The sequence below is a fragment of the Conger conger genome, chromosome 2, assembly GCF_963514075.1.
Source record: "Conger conger chromosome 2, fConCon1.1, whole genome shotgun sequence".
NCBI lineage: Eukaryota > Metazoa > Chordata > Actinopteri > Anguilliformes > Congridae > Conger > Conger conger.
Genome location: NC_083761.1, coordinates 51,275,454 through 51,292,811, shown reverse-complemented (window position 1 = coordinate 51,292,811; position 17,358 = coordinate 51,275,454). Strand labels below are relative to the sequence as shown.

Here is a 17,358-nt window from a genome sequence, read left to right as displayed (position 1 = left end):
TAATTTAGCACATAGGAAGAGAACATTCAACACCCATGCATCTGTCTATAAGTTAATTTATACAGATACACTGAAATTATTTTCAGTAAAGTGAGAAAAGACATAAATCGTAAAAGAATTCTGCGGCACAAATATAGTGCTGCCTGCAAAATCACACACCGCCAGGCCATTTGTAAGGGTCTTTATACAAACTAAACCTGTTCATTGACATTGAAGCAAAGATCAGTCAATCACTCTTCTACAAAATACGCCAAACATAGCCATTGCTGACGCCCACTATCTTTAAACAGTGAAGCAGTGAGACACGTAGACACCCACGCACTCTCACTCCGGCACACTGCGTGACACGCTAATCCGGGCGGCCAGGTTCCCTGACGGAACGCTTCTTCCCGCTGGCTGGAGTGCGCGTCCTCCGGTCTCACGATGATGTGCGAGGTCATGCCCACCATCTCCGAGGACGGGAGGGGAGGGAGCGGCGGGGGGCCCTCCTCTCCAGCGGGGGGCGGAGTTGGGGGCGGCAGCGGAGGCGGGATGGGGGCCATGGGAGGCGGGTACGGGGGACAGAGGGGCGACGAGGGGGGCAGCACTGGGAACCTGGAGTCGCTGATGGTCAACATGCTGACGGAGAGGGAGAGGCTGCTGGAGAGCCTGAGGGAGACTCAGGACAGCCTCGGCACGGCGCAGCTACGCCTGAGGGAGCTAGGACACGAGAAGGACTCGCTGCAGAGACAGCTCTCCATCGCCCTGCCACAGGTAATAATAAAATACGTTTGTTATTTAGCTGAAGCCTTTATCCAAAGCGACTTTGATTAGACTAAGCAGGGGACAATCCCCCCTGGAGCAATGTGGAGATATAGGCCTTGCTCAAGGGCCCAACAGCTGTGCAGATCTTATTGTGGCTACACCAGGGCATAGACCACCAACCTTCCGGGTCCCTGTTATGTACCTTAGCCACTAGGCTACAGGCTGCGTCAGGTATGAGACTGGTTCTCATTCTGTGTGAATGTCATTGCTTAGACAGAATATGCTTGCTTTGATATGTTGACTCTGGAAAATGTTAACCTGTTATAATCCTAAAAAGTTTCTGAATGATTGGAAAAATATCCCGATATTGTCTGGTTAAAGCCAGAATATTATTTAACTGACGCTTTTATCCAAAGCGACTTACAGTTGATGAGACTAAGCAGGGGACAAAGATTTTGTCAAGCGCCCAACAGCTGCACGGATCTGATTCAATTCAATTCAGTTTATTTTGTATAGCGCTTTTCACAGAAGATTGTCACAAAGACACATTATGGAGTGAATTAAACACATCAGCCCTAAGCCCCCAATAGCATATGAGGTAAACGACTCCCTTACAAGAGAAAAACTCTCAAACGATCTGATCATGGCTATACCGGGGCTTGAACCACCAACTTTCAGTTTCCCAGTCATGTACGTTGGCCATTAGGCTACAGGCTGCATATCCCACTGAAGCTGCTGTTGGGATGGTCTCTTGAATGGTTTTGATTACTGTGCAGTCCTTTGAGTGATGATTGATGGTGGAATAGAGGTATCCCTGGAAGGCTGTGGAGCTGGAGGGAGGACTGAATTATTGAGAGGTTCAAGGAAGTAAAAGAAGCAGGAAGGACAAGGAGAGGCGTAGGAGTGGCAATGTTCCAACTTTCATTTTACAGCATCCACTTAGAGGACTTTTTGAGTTTCCAGCATTATCAATGCCAGCCCCTAGACTTGCCTGTAATGAGGTGTATGCGTTTGTTTGGATTCTTACATTTTCTGTGGTCATAAAAGTCGTACATATGAGCAGGCATGGGATCACCAGAAAGATGGTGAGTGTGAGTGTTTTGCCATTGTCTACTTGTTGGGTCAAGGATCACAGGAAGAATCCCACCTTTACATTGTAATGGATGCTCTGAAAGAAAGTTATCTTGGAAGTACCCTGGCAGTACCTTTCCTTTACAAATCGTCTTCATAGATCTCATTTTATTGGGTATCCGGCATGAGGGAATGATGATGCCATGATATTAAATGCGTACTTAGTTTTATGGTACTGCGCGAATTGGCATTGCCATTCAAGGACATTGGTTCTAGCCTTTTGTCAGTTTAGCTGCAGAAGAAATGCCATTTCATCACCCTAGGTGTAATCAGATTCCTCTGGGATATTAGCATAATTGTACATGCGAGTTCTGTGAGAAATGAATGTATGGAATTGGTTGCGAGAAGAAAACATCATGCATACCATCAAACATGACAAGGAGAGAGAAAGACAGAAAGATAGGAGGAGACAAGGTTCTTAGGCCACTTTTTAAATTGATTACAAATTGTTAGTTGTGCATTAGTTATATAATTAATTTATGAAATTATGGGCCTAAACCCCAGAGAGAAGGATCAACTTTAATATTAACTTGTTTATTTATTGAGACATTTTGAGAGAGAGAAAGAGAGGCAGAAACAGTTGAGAGAAAGAATGGGAGAATGAGGGTATATTTTGTACAAGATTAGTGACAATGTATTAAAGGACCATAACCACAACATTAACAGAGTGAATGGGCTGTAAACACTTCACATTGATTGACTGATAAAGAGGACACTTTCATTCATGAAAAGACTGACGTAACAGGGGTTAGTGGTAGTCTTCTTCTACTGCTGTAGAGTCATTCCCTCAAAGCATTAGAAGTATGGGAATATAGGAGTGAGAGAGATGGTAATACATAACATGTACTGACACCAACAAATCTATGCTCAATTTACATATTGTTGCATGCTAATTTGGACTCAAGAGAATCTATTCTTAGGTGCAGCAAGTTAACACAGAGATAAAGAGTGAAAGCAAGCAAGGCAGAGAGAGGAAGAGATTGTCTGGACCCTACAGCACAATTGCACCTACATTGAAGACCTGGGTCAAATACATAATTGTTTTGGATTGAAATACAGTGCCCTCCATAATGTGTAATAATGCTTGGGACAAAGATGCATTATGTCTTGATTTGCTTCTGATTTGACAGAATGAAAAATTTGGAATCACACAATTAACATGTGGTTAAAGTGCACATTCGCAGATTTTAGGGTATTTTTATAGATTTTGGTTTCACCATATAGAAATGCACTCTTTATACATAGTCGCCCATTTCAGGGCACCATAACGTTTGGAACACATGGCTTCACAGTTGTTTGTAATTGCTCAGGTGCGTTTAACCCTATCCACTTCACCCCCTTGTGGTTGAGTGAACGTCTCAAATTATTGTTGTGTTCATATTTATAGAATACAAAAAAACAGATTGCTAAAAAGACTCTCCACTAGTGAGAACAGCATTTTAGATGCTTATCAGCCTCTTATTTGCAAAGCAGGGCAATAAATCCTCCCCCTTGCCACTATCATGGTTTACAACCCTGAGCTCACCACAATCTCAGGCAATAAAAGGCATATTCTAACTTTCTAATCTTCTTAGCTCACTTATATTGCACCTCCGGCAGACATATTTCCAGTTTGGTTGAAATTTACGTTTGTTTTGCATATTATTTGATAAAGAAATATTGATAGAACCGGACATCCTACCTGGTTATGAAGGTACGACTGTTTTCTAGCTAAGTTTATTTCATAAATTTATTATTTAATTTATTTCTGTTCAGCCATTTTTGAGAAAACTACTTTTGTCGGGACCTTATGCTATTGAACTGCTTCTTGTTGTAAATGCATTGCTAAGTCATTTCAGTACCAAACTAATACGCTTCTTATACAGGGTTTCCTACCCTTTCCAACAATTTATACTGTGTCATATTCAGGCGACAGACAGTTTAGAAATATGGCTGTGTTCACATAGCAGAATGAATATGTAGATGTGCTTAAACATGCAACTTCCTATAGGTAAATCTGTAACGTTAATTGTACTGGCTAACAGGGCTACTGGGGCTCTGGTTAACCAAATTTTTAAAAACAGTTCCATTGTAAATGTAATGCAGCTTGGTTAGAAAGAATTTAGGATGAATAATAGGGTTAATTTTCTTTACATTTTGAAAAAAATCTGTTAATAGAAAACTAAGCTTTTCTGATCATTCAAGTGTCTGGACAAAAAGATACGCAGATGTTTTGTATTTGGAGAGATTTGGGTACACTTGAGGACATCTGGGTGCTGTCTGTCGATATCTTTACCAGATTATGTACATGACATCATGTTTGTGTGCAAATATAATGTAGTTGTGGGTTGGTCCTTGACATTCAAATTGAGATATTCAGTGCTAAACTATAAAAACACAAGGCGTTTTGTCATTTTTTGGTAATGTACATGAATCACAGACTTCAAGCGGTTATTGCATGCAAAGGTTATGATGCAACAAAATACTACATTGTACTTTCATTTACATAACATTGCTGTGTCCCAAACATCTTGGTGCCCTGAAATGTAAAAACACTGCTGTAGTTTCTACATGGTACCAAAATTGATCAAAATTACCTCGATTAAAATCAGATAAAAAAATCACATGACAAGTGCACATTATTACAAATCTGAAATTCTGGAGTACAGAGGCACATAAATAAATGATGGGACTGCATGCTCTGTGCTTTCTGAGCTTATCTGGTGTATTGGAACCTATGAAATACAGCTAAAAATGCAAACCCCACCTTCTGGTCCTCTTGGTTGGCTCAATTGCAGCAGGCAAGATCAGTATCAGTAAAAGTATGTAAATCCAAAATAATTATGTGTTTTAACACGGGTCTACTACATTGTGAATTAGGGAAGTGGCTAATACACCACTCGCTCCCAGTTCATGGGTAAACCGCAGCCACTCAATGCACTGAACTACCAAGAGTGCGAAAGCAATAGAGTCAAAGGGGAAGGGAGCTGAAGTGAGCTGTGGGACAGCCAATAGGAACTTTAGCTCAGTCCCAGCAAGATACAATCCCAGAAGGCCTTGCGCCAATGGGCCCACTGTGTCACCATCTGCACACCCTTCTCTCTCCCCTACTCTTCCTCTCCATCTGTGTCACTGTGTCTCCATCTCTGGACCCACTGAATGACTGGATCAGCAGCTCAAACATAAGCTGTCAGGCGCGCAAGCTCATTCGCTGACCGCGCACCTTGTATATTTACGTTACTTAGCTCGGGGTTACAACACCCCAATTGCTGACTTGACAATGGCAATGTAAATATGTATCTGAAAAGGTGTAAGTGTGGGGAAAAGTAAGAGAAAGTGCTTTCAGCACCACTTATTGCTGGACAGCTCCCCATTCTGCACTACCATGGAGAGAGTGAGAATGTAATGTGTGCGTGGCCCATGTTCATCATGGGGCTTTTGGACAGCCTTTATAACTGACAGCTTTGTTCTAATGACTCACAAAAATCAGCAGTCTCACAATGACAAATTGCTGTCACAATTTATACATACTGTATATTTTAAAGCAAACAGAGGATTGAAAGGTTCACTTTAAAATGTAATTTCTGATTATTGCTTGAAAACGCTTGTGTTTTTGATCGCAAGGAAACCACCAGGCGATGGGTAATGTTTTGCTTTACAGCCTGACATGGTTTGTCTTCATATGTAAATATATTGCATCATACTGTACTGCTCCATGTGTACAGTCAGCTCTCAGTCTAATATTATTTGTTTGCCAATAACAATGGCATAGGTTGTATATTCTCTTGTGATGATATTCGATGACTGAGATATTTCGGCCTATTATTTCTACAGAAAGTCCCAGCTGGCCATATCTTTGTGGAAAAAAAATCTTTTTTTAATTGCAAATTGTCAGATTGTGGATTTTGAGAATAAAATAATTCTGCCAAATGCGTTTTACTTATTATTCTGAATCCTGCTTCCATATGTGGGCCCATGTGTTGCGGAATGTAAGCATAAGCATGCTGTAAAACAAGCAACTTAGCACGAGCATGTTGTCTGCTTGTAGTTGGCACGGCGGGCAGAACGACTGGAGCCAGGTGCGCTGTACAGCAGGCCCGGTGACCTCTGTTAATGAGGGGGCTGGTGGATGAACCGAGGGCGCGCAAAGCTACTGTCAGCCAGGGGGACCTAGCGGCAGGAGGGGCCACGCTTGTGCCTGATTTCTGAAGGCTGCGTGACAGTGCAGCATACCTGCACATGAAAGTGAACTATAGAAGCCTGTGATCTGTGTTGCTATGTGATCTGTGTCAAGAGTGAGTTCACCAAAGCTAAATATACTAGCTTGGCTAAAGGCGTTGTGTTTATGTAGAGAGCGTGATGGTCAGTGGAGTGGGCCAGATGGCTCTTGCAGATGGCTGAGAAACAGTTTTGTCTACTTTGGATCTAGTTTGGATCCCTCGATATGCTATTGATTGGTATTTCCTGCATTTGTGTTTTTAAAGCGTTCAGAGCAAATTTGCGGTCACCAGTAAGAAATCATTTTTCAAACCATAACCAGTTCTACAACAGGTATTTTCAGTTTAATATTCTAGTTTGCAAAACAATGGTTGTCTTTAATTAAAAAAATAACTGAGTCGAATCAAATCGGGTAGTTTAAAAGGTTTTGTGGTTGGTCACAATATTATTATATTTATAATTTATAATAATGTTACTTTGTCCTTGTGAATGAATATTAACTTGAAACAATATGTTAAACTATGTTTTCATTATCTTGGATACATTTTACTCCTACTATAATCCTTAAGGTTGCTGTTGATGTTCACGTTCTTTGTTGCTCCCTTCCTCTGAAAACCAAACCCCCTCCCAAAAAAAAATGCCCTTAAAGGTCCCATGTTGTGGAACATAACATTTCATTGGCTATGTGGATTGTGAAGGTGGCTTTATAAAAACACCTTTACAATAAAGTATCAACATGCACAGTCCCCAAATATATCCACCCAATCCGTATGAAGATGTCATTTAAATGAGCCGTTTGGATTTAAGAAGTTATGACATCACAATGATACGCTCATTTGCTCCAGCACAGCTCACCTTGGAGATGGAACAAATCCAAGAGCTTGGCACAGACCGCTTTCAGTTCATTGGAGCTAGCCAGCCAATCAGAACAGAGGTTCATTGACATCAGTGAACCTTAAAGACACAGTCACTAAAACAGCTTGTTCTTGGTGATTCTCTTGAAAGGCGCAGGAGAATGGATATTTAAAACTTGATAGAGATTGTTTAGGATACTTAAAACACACAAATGTCTTGTATAACAATATGGGACCTTTAACTATTTTGGTTGTTGTTATTTAAAATGTACTGTTGCATGTAAGAAAGGGGCTAAAGCAGAATAACATTGCAATTACCTGAATTTAAATTACCTCTGAGATGAGTGAAAAAAGGGCAGGGCAGGGCAGGATGTGGCAAGTACTTAATACAAGATTTTGTTTATTAAGAATTTAAGATGATGTTAATTTGTCCATTTACTTTTGCAAGAATTATTGACTTTGGAATGATGTAGGTGCCATTTGAGTTACTGTCACCTTCCTGTGAATTTGAACCAGTCTGGCCATTCTCCTCTGACCTCTCTCAATAACTTCATAATTTTCTCCCACAGAACTGATGCTCACTGGATGTTTTTTTGCACCATTCTCTGTGAGCGCAAGAGATTGTCGCGCATGAAGATCCCAGAGATCAGAAGTTTCTGAGATACTCAAACCATTCTGTTTGGCACCAACATTCCACAGTCAAAGTCACCTAAGGCCTATTCAGACAGGATTAATTTAGGATAATTTTGAAAAAAACATCCTATGGTACCAGAAAGCGGTCAAAACATATGTACAAATATAAATGTATGCAACACAGGTTTTAATTCAAGGTTTCAATTCGAACAGGATTACATTTATCAGAGTACCTCTGAGTTCAACGAAAAGACGTAATTTTCACTGAGGTGGTTCATAAAAAACAAAGACATGATCGATTCGGACAGGATTAATATCACTGGATATGTCTGTGATGCACAAAATGATCTAACCTCCCCTGGAGAAACTAGTCCCGTTTGAGATAAAGATCACATTTCTTCCCCCTTCTGATGCTTGGTCTGAACAATAATTGAACCTCTTAACCATGTCTGCATGCTTTGATGCATTGACTTGCTGCCAAATGATTGACTAAATACTTATATTAACAAGCTGGTGGACAGGTCTACCTATTAAAGTGGTCAATGCACATATACACTCAGTGAGCAATTTATTAGGTTCAGCTGTTGTTCAGAACAAATGTCAGAATGGGGAAGAAATATGATCTAAGTGACTTTGACCGTGGAATGGTTGTTGGTGCCAAGACAGGGTGGTTTGAATATCTCAGAATCTTCTGATCTCCATGGATTTTCATACACAACCGTCTCTAGAGTTTGCGCAGAAGTACAAAAAATAAGATTTGTATATATATTTGTTTGCATGTACATAGACTGGTATTGCACTAGAAATTTTATTTATTTTATTTGATTTCATTAAATTTACTATTTTTCATACAGTGACTGCGCATCTCCTCCATTTCACTGCATGTTTTACATTGTATCTCTGTGTATGTGACAAATAAAGAAACATGAATCTTGAAATACCTAATAAAGTGCTCACTGAGTGTATATATACAGTGAGTGGTTGGAGGATTCTCCCAGCATCACTTGAGTTGCTGGGCATCCCAGACCACAACCCCCTGGGTAGTAGCTACACTGTGCCAGGGATACCATCTACTATTCTGACTCTGGCCTCCCCGTTGCAATGGGATCAGAATGTCTGTGGTCTACAGTTCCATAAATTCTCTGGCTCTTGCCCAGGAGGTAGGATACCATAGAGGGACTAGAGCCTCACGCACAGTGCAGTGAGTTCTACTCAACATGCTTTTTCAATTGTTGATCTGAGGGGTTGTTGATGTTTCTGAAATTCCTGCAATTTCATATGCTGCGCTCAGGGGGTTCACATCCCTAGACCTTAAGGATGCATATTTCCATATTCCATCGAGGTCATGAGTCTTCAGAGGCACAAGGTGTTGAGCTCCGGTCTCTTCCTCTGACTGCTCGGCATGCAGACTGCGGCATCGGCAGTAATACCAGCCTTGCGCCCCACACAGATGTAGCTGAATGGTCTACATTTGGACCTCATGTGGCACAAGAACGTAGGGGTCAGTGTAGACAGGGAATTGCGGAGGTGAAGAGCATATTTCGGGGTGGGCTGCAGACTGGCAACACAGGGCAGCCAGAGGAGACTAAGCAGGAGACAGTCCTCCCCTGGAGCAATGCAGGGTTAAGGGCCTTGCTCAAGGGATCTTGTTGTGGCTACACCGGGGATCGAACCACCGACCTTGCGGGTCTCAGTCATGTACCTTAACCACTACGCTACAGGCCGCCTACACATAAATGTGTTGGAACTCAGGGCAGTGTAATGACGCTACAACACTTCTTCCCAGTCCTGGAGGGCAAGGATGTTCTTGTGTGGACAGACAGAACCTCTGCTGTTTATCAGGTCACCCAAGGGGGAACCAGGTCAGGAGCAGCTTTGCAGGTGGCTCAGCAGCTGCACACCTGGGTCCTTCATCTCTTGAGTGTCAGAGTCATCCACTTACATGGCATGCTCAATGGCAGACTTTATTTCCTGCCAAAAGCCTTCCCCTGGGGAATGGAGACTCCATCCAGTGGTGGTGGAACAGGAACAGATCTGGCTCAGATTCAGCAATGCCAATGTGGATTTGTTTGCTACACATTGCCCCCTGTGGTTCTCCTTAGGGGAGGCATCCATCCCGCTCGGTCAGGATGCTTTAGCCCATTCATGCCCTGTCAGCTAAGCCAAGAGGCACGCATTGGAACCCTGATGCCTCACGGATCACGTTTTGGTTGAACCCTTGCTTCTTCCAAAAGGTCTGTCTCCTTTTCACAAAAACCAGAGCATTGGTTGGGAGCCTTCACTCCCCAAGCTCTGTACTCCCAACACATTGGATATGAAATGTATGAGCTATGTATGAAATGGATGGACCACTTTTGATATGGATGAAAAGGTGTCAGTCTGCACATTAACCTCATATTCATTGTTTCATTTCAAATCCAATGTGCTGGAGTACAGAGCCAAGACTTTTCTAGAGGGGAAATGTAGCTTCTCACCATTGGATTTCATTTTAGTCTGTTTCAGTGGCCTGCTATCTTTCCCCAGGGCCAAAGCAGCTTAGCGTCTTGTAAAATACAAGAGCAGAATAATTTGTGATTACTGGCAAAACCTTCAGCAACTTTTGTCAGCTTTGGCTCAGCTTCTCCCGCTCACCACACTTACTGTTTGAGCTTCTCCCCTGTGCTTCCATGCACACCTCTGTGCTCCACGCCATCAGTCCTGACTACAGTCGGAGACAGGTGCAGGTGGAATTTTCCCAAGTGCTCCCTGTAGGGACCTTCCATGGGTGCTGAACCACAGTCTTCCAGCAGGTGGAGGCCTCACCGAGGTTCTGAGGCTGAGAAACATGTCACTGTGCAAATGCCTGTCTCCAATCACACGGCCTAACGGCAGCTGGCCCAAAATTCTGAGCAGACACTGAACAGAGGTCAGGGAGGGCCTGTATACACACTCACTGAGCAATTTATTAGGAACACCTACTTGTTCATGCAATTACCGAATCAGCCAATCGTGTGGTAGCAGTGCAATGCATAAAATCATGGAGATACGGGTCAGGATTTCAGGTAATGGTCACATCAACCATCAAAATGGGAAAATGTGATCCAAGTGACTTTGACCGTGGAATGATTGCTGGTGGCAGATAGGCAAATCCAGTGAGCAGCAGTTCTGCAGACAGAAACGCCTTGTTAATGAGAGTCGTCAGAGGAGAATGGTCAGACTGACAGGCGGACACAAAGGTGACAGTAACGCAAATAATCACACATTACAACAGTGGTATGCAGGAGAGTATCTCTGAAAACAAAAAATAAGTCTAATAGACACCTAATAAAGTGCTCACTGAATGTGCAAGTCTTAGGCATCCTAGACTTTATTATGTATATATGTTAATTTTTTTGTGTGTGTTAGTATAAAAGAACACATTTGAGATTTCCAAATATTCATTTTCCAAAAGATTTAATTTTACAGAGACATTTTTGTATTTAATTTTAAAAAGTAACATATTACTGTAAGCGATTGACTACTTTTTACATAAAAACTTGATCAAGGCTGCCTGAGATCAGAAGCAAGGAGCCAACCAATGTCTGCAGAAGAACTTCTCCAACATGCTTGGAACAACCTCCCTGCTGATTGTTTTATAGAACTGCAGGACAGTGTTGGCTATCTCAGAGAAGTGATGAAGTTTTAATGCGGGTGGTCACAAAAAATATTGATTTGATTCAGTTGTTCACTATTCTGCCAAATTACAAAAATGTAATGTAAAATGTATAGTACGTTTATTTAGGACCTTTCACTGAATTATTTTTGAAAGAATCTTATCTGTACAGAATGTTATACAGGTGTCTAAGACTTTTGCACAGTCCTGAATATATATATACAGGGACAAAGACATATTTTTTCCATTAGGCCCTGTACTGTGCAATTTTTCATGTGGTTAAAATAGAGATTTTCAGGTTTTTTTATGGTTTCCCCATGTGAAAATTACAGCACTTTGAATAAATAGTCCCCCAATTTCAGGGTGCCATAACATTTAGGAAAAATGGCTTCACAGGTATTTCTGATTAGTTAGGTGTTGTCAATTCCTTAGTGCAGTTATAAGAGAGCTTGTGTTTGTGTGCGTGCAAATGTATTGCAAGTAACCGCTTTGGTGAGTGGAAATATCTTTGTGCTTTCATGCAGTGCTATATGAGTTTATGTTATGTTCCAGTGCCATTGTGTAACAGTGTGATGTAACAGCAATGCTAAAGCACACCAAACCAAATGATGACAGATCCTCAGTCTGGAAGGGTCACTACAAAGCGATATTTATGTGCTTATTTATTAAATGACAAATGTCCACTATATATGTGGACTTTTATTGGGACTTTTATTGTGTTGTTTTTCTCTTGCTTGTGTGCGTGTCTATTCTTACTCTGTGAGTTGTGTGACGGTTTCCTCTGTGTTTCTCAGGAGTTTGCAGTGCTGACCAAAGAGCTGAATGTGTGCAGGGAGCAGCTCCTGGAGAGGGAAGAGGAGATCGCTGAGCTGAAGGCAGAGAGGAACAACACACGGGTCAGTCACAGCCCCTCATACCTGTCTGAGCTACAGTACAACTCTCAACTCAATTCAATTTTGTTATTTGCATATCACTTTTCACAGAAGACTGTCCCAAAGATACTTAACGGAGTAAAAGAAGGTTAGAAAAAAGGGGAAATACCAGCCCTAAGCCTCCAAATATGAGGCAAACAACTCCCTAGTGGGGAGAGAAAAAAAATCTCCCTGATGAGAACCCAACTCTCCCACTGTAAACCAAAAAACCAAACGACAGCCTCTCCACTCCTTTTCTCTAAGTGATTTTTGAAACAGAACAACAGTGTAGATTACCAGAAGACATGATTTGACTAGAAGTGTTTTAAAAGCAGAAAATGAAAAAAACTCAAGAACAGCAAAAGCAATTTGTCACATTGATTAAATCACACTTTAGGCTCATGCAAGCTGATACAATATTTGGTTTGAGTTAGTCATCTTCTTTCCATTGGTTGAGATGGTCTCATGTTAAGACAGTACTTTCATTTACCCTCCTAAAGCTCAGCATGGTGACTTATCTCACCTCTGTGAGGTACCAGTGTCCCTTCTGCTCCTGTCCTTACTCTAGCTACTCCTGTGTAGTTATCTCTCTTTAATTTACATTATTTTCCCTCCATTTCTTGTATTGTTGTATTTATCTTCTGCTCACAGTAGCATCCATTTGTGATAATAAAGCATGCATCTCCTGTGAGCCACTATGATTAGGAACGGAATTTCAGTGGAGGCCAGAGCCCTCAAATCTAAAAAAATTTTAAATTTAAATTTTAAAAATATCCAGCTCACTGGATATTTCAGTGGTACAAGAGTTCGCCATTGAAAAGTAACTGTAAAATGTGGAATACTCCTGGATTTGTTGTCCTTTACAGTATGTCAAAAAGACTGTGTAGAGATCTGTGTGACCTCACTTCCTGTTTTGCTCTCTCTTTCCCCTTCAGTTGCTGCTGGAGCACCTGGAGTGCCTGGTGTCCCGCCATGAGCGCAGCCTGAGGATGACGGTGGTGAAGAGGCAGGCTCAGTCCCCCGCTGGGGTCTCCAGCGAGGTGGAGGTGCTCAAGGCCCTCAAGTCACTCTTTGAGCACCACAAGGCTCTGGACGAGAAGGTGAGCCATGGGGTCCCCCTATTCAGTCTAATGCATGGTTTTAAACTTGCACTTGCAAGATGTACATTTTGCCTTAATAATTTGAAAATTCCAGCACCGATAATCCTTATATGTAACTGTGGTGACAGGAGGGAGATGTTTCTCTGTGGTTATGACTGTCTCACTCCACACACTGTATCTTCTCCAACCCTCTCTTCTACTACTACATCCTCCTCCACCATCATGTTCCTGCTCCTACCCGGATCTCCTGTGCTTGTATCTCATGTATTCTCCTCCTTTCTTTGTTTTCCTTTGTCCTTTCCTCCCTCTTCATTCCACTCGACCCCTTCCTGGCTCTAGGTTCGAGAGAGACTACGCGTGGCCCTCGAAAGGGTCTCTGTTTTAGAGGAGGAGCTGGAATCTTCCTCACAGGAGGTAAGAATATGTCTGTGCTGTGTATTCTTCTAAATCTCTGCTGCAGTTGCAAGCCGTTGAGTTTTATTCTCTCACTTACAGGTGCTTTCTTTAAGAGACCAGATTAAAAGGCGACAGCAAGGGTTAGATAATGGGAAAGAGGTAAGGTGGTTTTGCGTGTGATCTTTGTTGTACAGTTATGTGAAAAAGCTACCCATTTGTGATGCTGTGGCAGGACATAAAAAAAAGTAAAACCTACCAATCTGTCTGAACTGAAGCAGTTCTGCAAAAAAGAGTGGGCTAAAATTCCTCCATAGTGATATGAAAGATTTATAGGAATTATAAGAAGTGTTTGCTTGCAATTACTATTTCTGCTGAAGTTTAAGGGGGCAATCACTTTTTCACAGGGCTGATATGGGTGTTATAATATTTTTCCCTTTCCCATTCCTATTCCCTTTTTCTAATCTTACATTTTTTGTAAAGATCTGAAACCATTCCATGTGACAAATATGCAATAATCGAAGAAATCAGGAAGGGGGCAAATACCTTTTCATGACACTGTATGTTAACAAGGATAGTCTTAATAGAAGTTATTGAAGAAGCGCAGTGTAATATTTGTTGAGAGCTTTCCTGCCATCTCCATGTAGTCTTTTTTCTTCTTATCACCCCTTCCCTCTCTCTTCCCTCTCTCTTCCCTTGTCTACTTCCTGTTTTTCCCACAATTTGTCCTTCTTTTTCATGTATTCATGTATGTTTTCCATACTCTCTCAGCGCCTGCCAAATGGTCCTTCATCTGTGTTGGATGATGGAGAGATTGACCGGCAGAGAGAGGGAGAGATTGAGCGCCAGAGAGCAGAACTCTCCCAACTGAGAGAAAGACTGGCTCTCATGTGCCGACAGGTGAGACCTTACTTAAGTGCTTCTCCACAAAAACATCCTTCTTTTTCCAAGACATAGCCTGAAGTTGCCTATCCTGGCAGAGTACATTATTAATGGTCTATTAACATCCGACGAGACTGTTGACTCATTTTGGATTTATTTTTTAATGGTTTCTCGTGAAACCATATAAAGGGTTCCTTATATGTCTAGGATTCACATCACAAAACGTCTTCATTCAAAAATGTGTGCCATGCATTAATTTTAAGATCTTAATTGAAGGGTTACAAGTCCCATATTTATAAAACTATTAAATATTAAGTCTGCTTGGGAAAAAAAGATCAAATACTGCTTTAGCATATTGAGGGTTCATATATCATCAATTTGTTGTCTTTGTTTTATATGATAAACTGAATTGGCAGAATCTCCATAAAAGCAAAATGTCAAAAATGCACCCATTCACAAATGGGAACTCTTCAGTTTTGCAAAGCTGCCGTTTCTTGCATATTGTAGTCAAAACGAAGTTCAAACACACAAGCTAGATTATGGCTCACCTCACTTCCCTCTTGTGGACAGTTATGGAATCACAGCCACTGTAAAATCTTGCCAATGAGGCACTAATATGAACAGCTGCCTTTTTGTCCCCTGTCGTCCAATAACTCTCATATACCACCCTCTACCTCCATCTGTCAGGTAGGAGAAATCGAGGAACAGCTAGCTGCTGCCAGGAGGGAGGTGACAAAGTCTGAGGAGGCCAATCAGAAACTCCAGAGAGATGTTAAAGAGGTGGGTATGTCCCAACTGTTCTTGAGTGTGGAATATAAAGGATCCTACATTTGGAGCTGTTCTGCAAACTGCCTTGTTCTACTGCTGTACAGCATACAGTAACTCAAAATCCACAAACGTATCATGACTTAAAAGTAGAGTAATCCCTTCAAACAAAAGCTAAATCTTTGATGGCCACTGTAAAATATGCATTTATAAGTTTATGGGATGTCATGTAATAATGAAATCATGCAAATCACGATGGTGATATTCCATAGAATCTTCCCTGGAACTATTAAACAGGCTTACGCAAGTTGCAGATTGGAATGGGGGAAGTTGTTTGTTCCCATTAGAGGATGTTATCATACGTTGTCAAGGAAAATGTTGCCAACTTGTCTGAAATTCAATTGATGGGCTGGAAGAGCAAGTCTATACCTGTTTGTTTAGGTGCAGCTTCCTTTGGGTTGTTGTCTGTTGAGAGTGTGGCTTGGGATTTATGCAACTTACAGCTCGTAATGTTGAAATAGGAGTTTTCCAAATCCATGTTACTGTAAACAACATGCTAAAATGAGTCATTGAGTCAATTGAGTTTGCATTTGCAAACAAGATAAAAAAAAAGAACAGGCAAAAAAACAGTTCTTCTCAGTGTTTCTTGCTATTTGTTGAATGGCAACAAATACTGTATAGTGCTTTAATATATAAATGATTCCATATTGTAATGGTTGCTTTTGGTTCTCTTTATACAGTGCTGGTGCAGTAGAGCGACTTGAATGTCCAGTATACCGTCATAATGATCTATTTTCTGTGTTCTCTGGTGCGTGTTCACATTTAGCCATTTATGATAGTGCCCCTTTTCTTTGTGTATCTGTCATTTATGGTAGTCTGTCATTCAGTGGTTTATCTACAATGCAGAAGCAGATGGTTCATTTAGAGTGTGCATGATGGTTGTGTCTATCTCTTTTTTCATAGGCTCTTTGTCAGAGAGAAGATATGGAGGAGAGAATTACTACATTAGAGCGCAGGTAATTTTCCTTAAATATGAAATTCACTTTACTCCATTTCAGCCTTCCTTTGACCCAGAATTTAGTTATAACTGCATTCAACTTTCTCACAGTATTCCACCATCAGTACTTATCTCACCTGCTCTTCAGAGTTCACTCTCTAACAGACTGACAACATACAATTCTCCACCTGTGTTTGAACTTAGACCAAAGAGACGTTTTAAAGAGGAAAAAAAAGGTTTCATACAGTTTCTATCCTTTTGTCTTTGTCTTTCTGCGAGTAAAGCTGTCTTGCTTCTCTCTGTGTGAGTCATTTTATGCAGTGTTTGCACTAGTCTGGTTTGTGTTTGTTCTGTGTAGGTACCTCAGTGCCCAGAGGGAGGCAACCTCACTCCATGACATAAAAGACAAACTAGAGAATGAACTGGCAAGCAAGGAGTCTCTCTACAGACAGGTATAGACATTACTGTTTACATGATGCAGTTGAAATGTGACGACATGCAGTTTTAGGGAAGAAATAATAGTTATTTGCTCACCATGTCTTGTCTGTGGGCAAAGTGAAGGTGTATTTTAATGTGGGATATTTGGAGGAAGTCAGCTCCAATGTGCCACTCTAATGCGTTGTTCACATTTTGACAGTCAAATGTTTTAATGCAAACACGAGACTACCACGGTATGAGCTACAGAACAAGGCGTCATGTAAATGTTGCTATGGTAATTTGGTAGTAGTTAATAATTATTTTGAAAAGGTGCGCGGTATGATGCAAGCATGATTGAGGAAGGACAGGACTCAACGTCTCATTATCGTTGCCTGTGCTGGAAAATAGCATATTAATAACAGAGTATTGCTGTGGGAGAAGTAATGATCAGTGTCCATAAGCATCTTCTGTGCTAATTCTTTCCCTCCTATTTGTGACCAGAGTGAGGAGAAGAACAGGCAGCTACAGGAACGGCTGGACGACGCCAAACAGAAGCTGCAGCAGACACTGCAGAGGGCAGAGACCCTACCAGAGATCGAGGCCCAGCTTGCACAGAGAGTGGCTGCTCTAAACAAGGTGCTGCATCCCTCCACCTTTTCGTCCCTCTGCTTTATCGTATCCCTGTGTCTCTACCTCTCTGCCT

General features: G+C 41.5%; 1 protein-coding gene across 2 annotated transcripts in view; it reads left to right on the top strand.

Moving 5' to 3' along the window:
* Positions 1–423: 423 nt before the first annotated feature.
* Positions 424–17,358, top strand: part of LOC133121777 (liprin-alpha-3-like) — a 32,403-nt gene continuing 15,468 nt past the window's right edge. For both annotated transcript variants that reach the window (XM_061231233.1, XM_061231232.1), the window contains exons 1-10: positions 424–753; positions 11,985–12,086; positions 13,037–13,201; positions 13,541–13,615; positions 13,697–13,756; positions 14,366–14,494; positions 15,164–15,256; positions 16,205–16,257; positions 16,597–16,690; positions 17,157–17,291. In XM_061231233.1, the coding sequence (XP_061087217.1) occupies positions 424–753; positions 11,985–12,086; positions 13,037–13,201; positions 13,541–13,615; positions 13,697–13,756; positions 14,366–14,494; positions 15,164–15,256; positions 16,205–16,257; positions 16,597–16,690; positions 17,157–17,291 (1,236 nt within the window). The remainder of the gene's footprint in view (positions 754–11,984; positions 12,087–13,036; positions 13,202–13,540; positions 13,616–13,696; positions 13,757–14,365; positions 14,495–15,163; positions 15,257–16,204; positions 16,258–16,596; positions 16,691–17,156; positions 17,292–17,358) is intronic.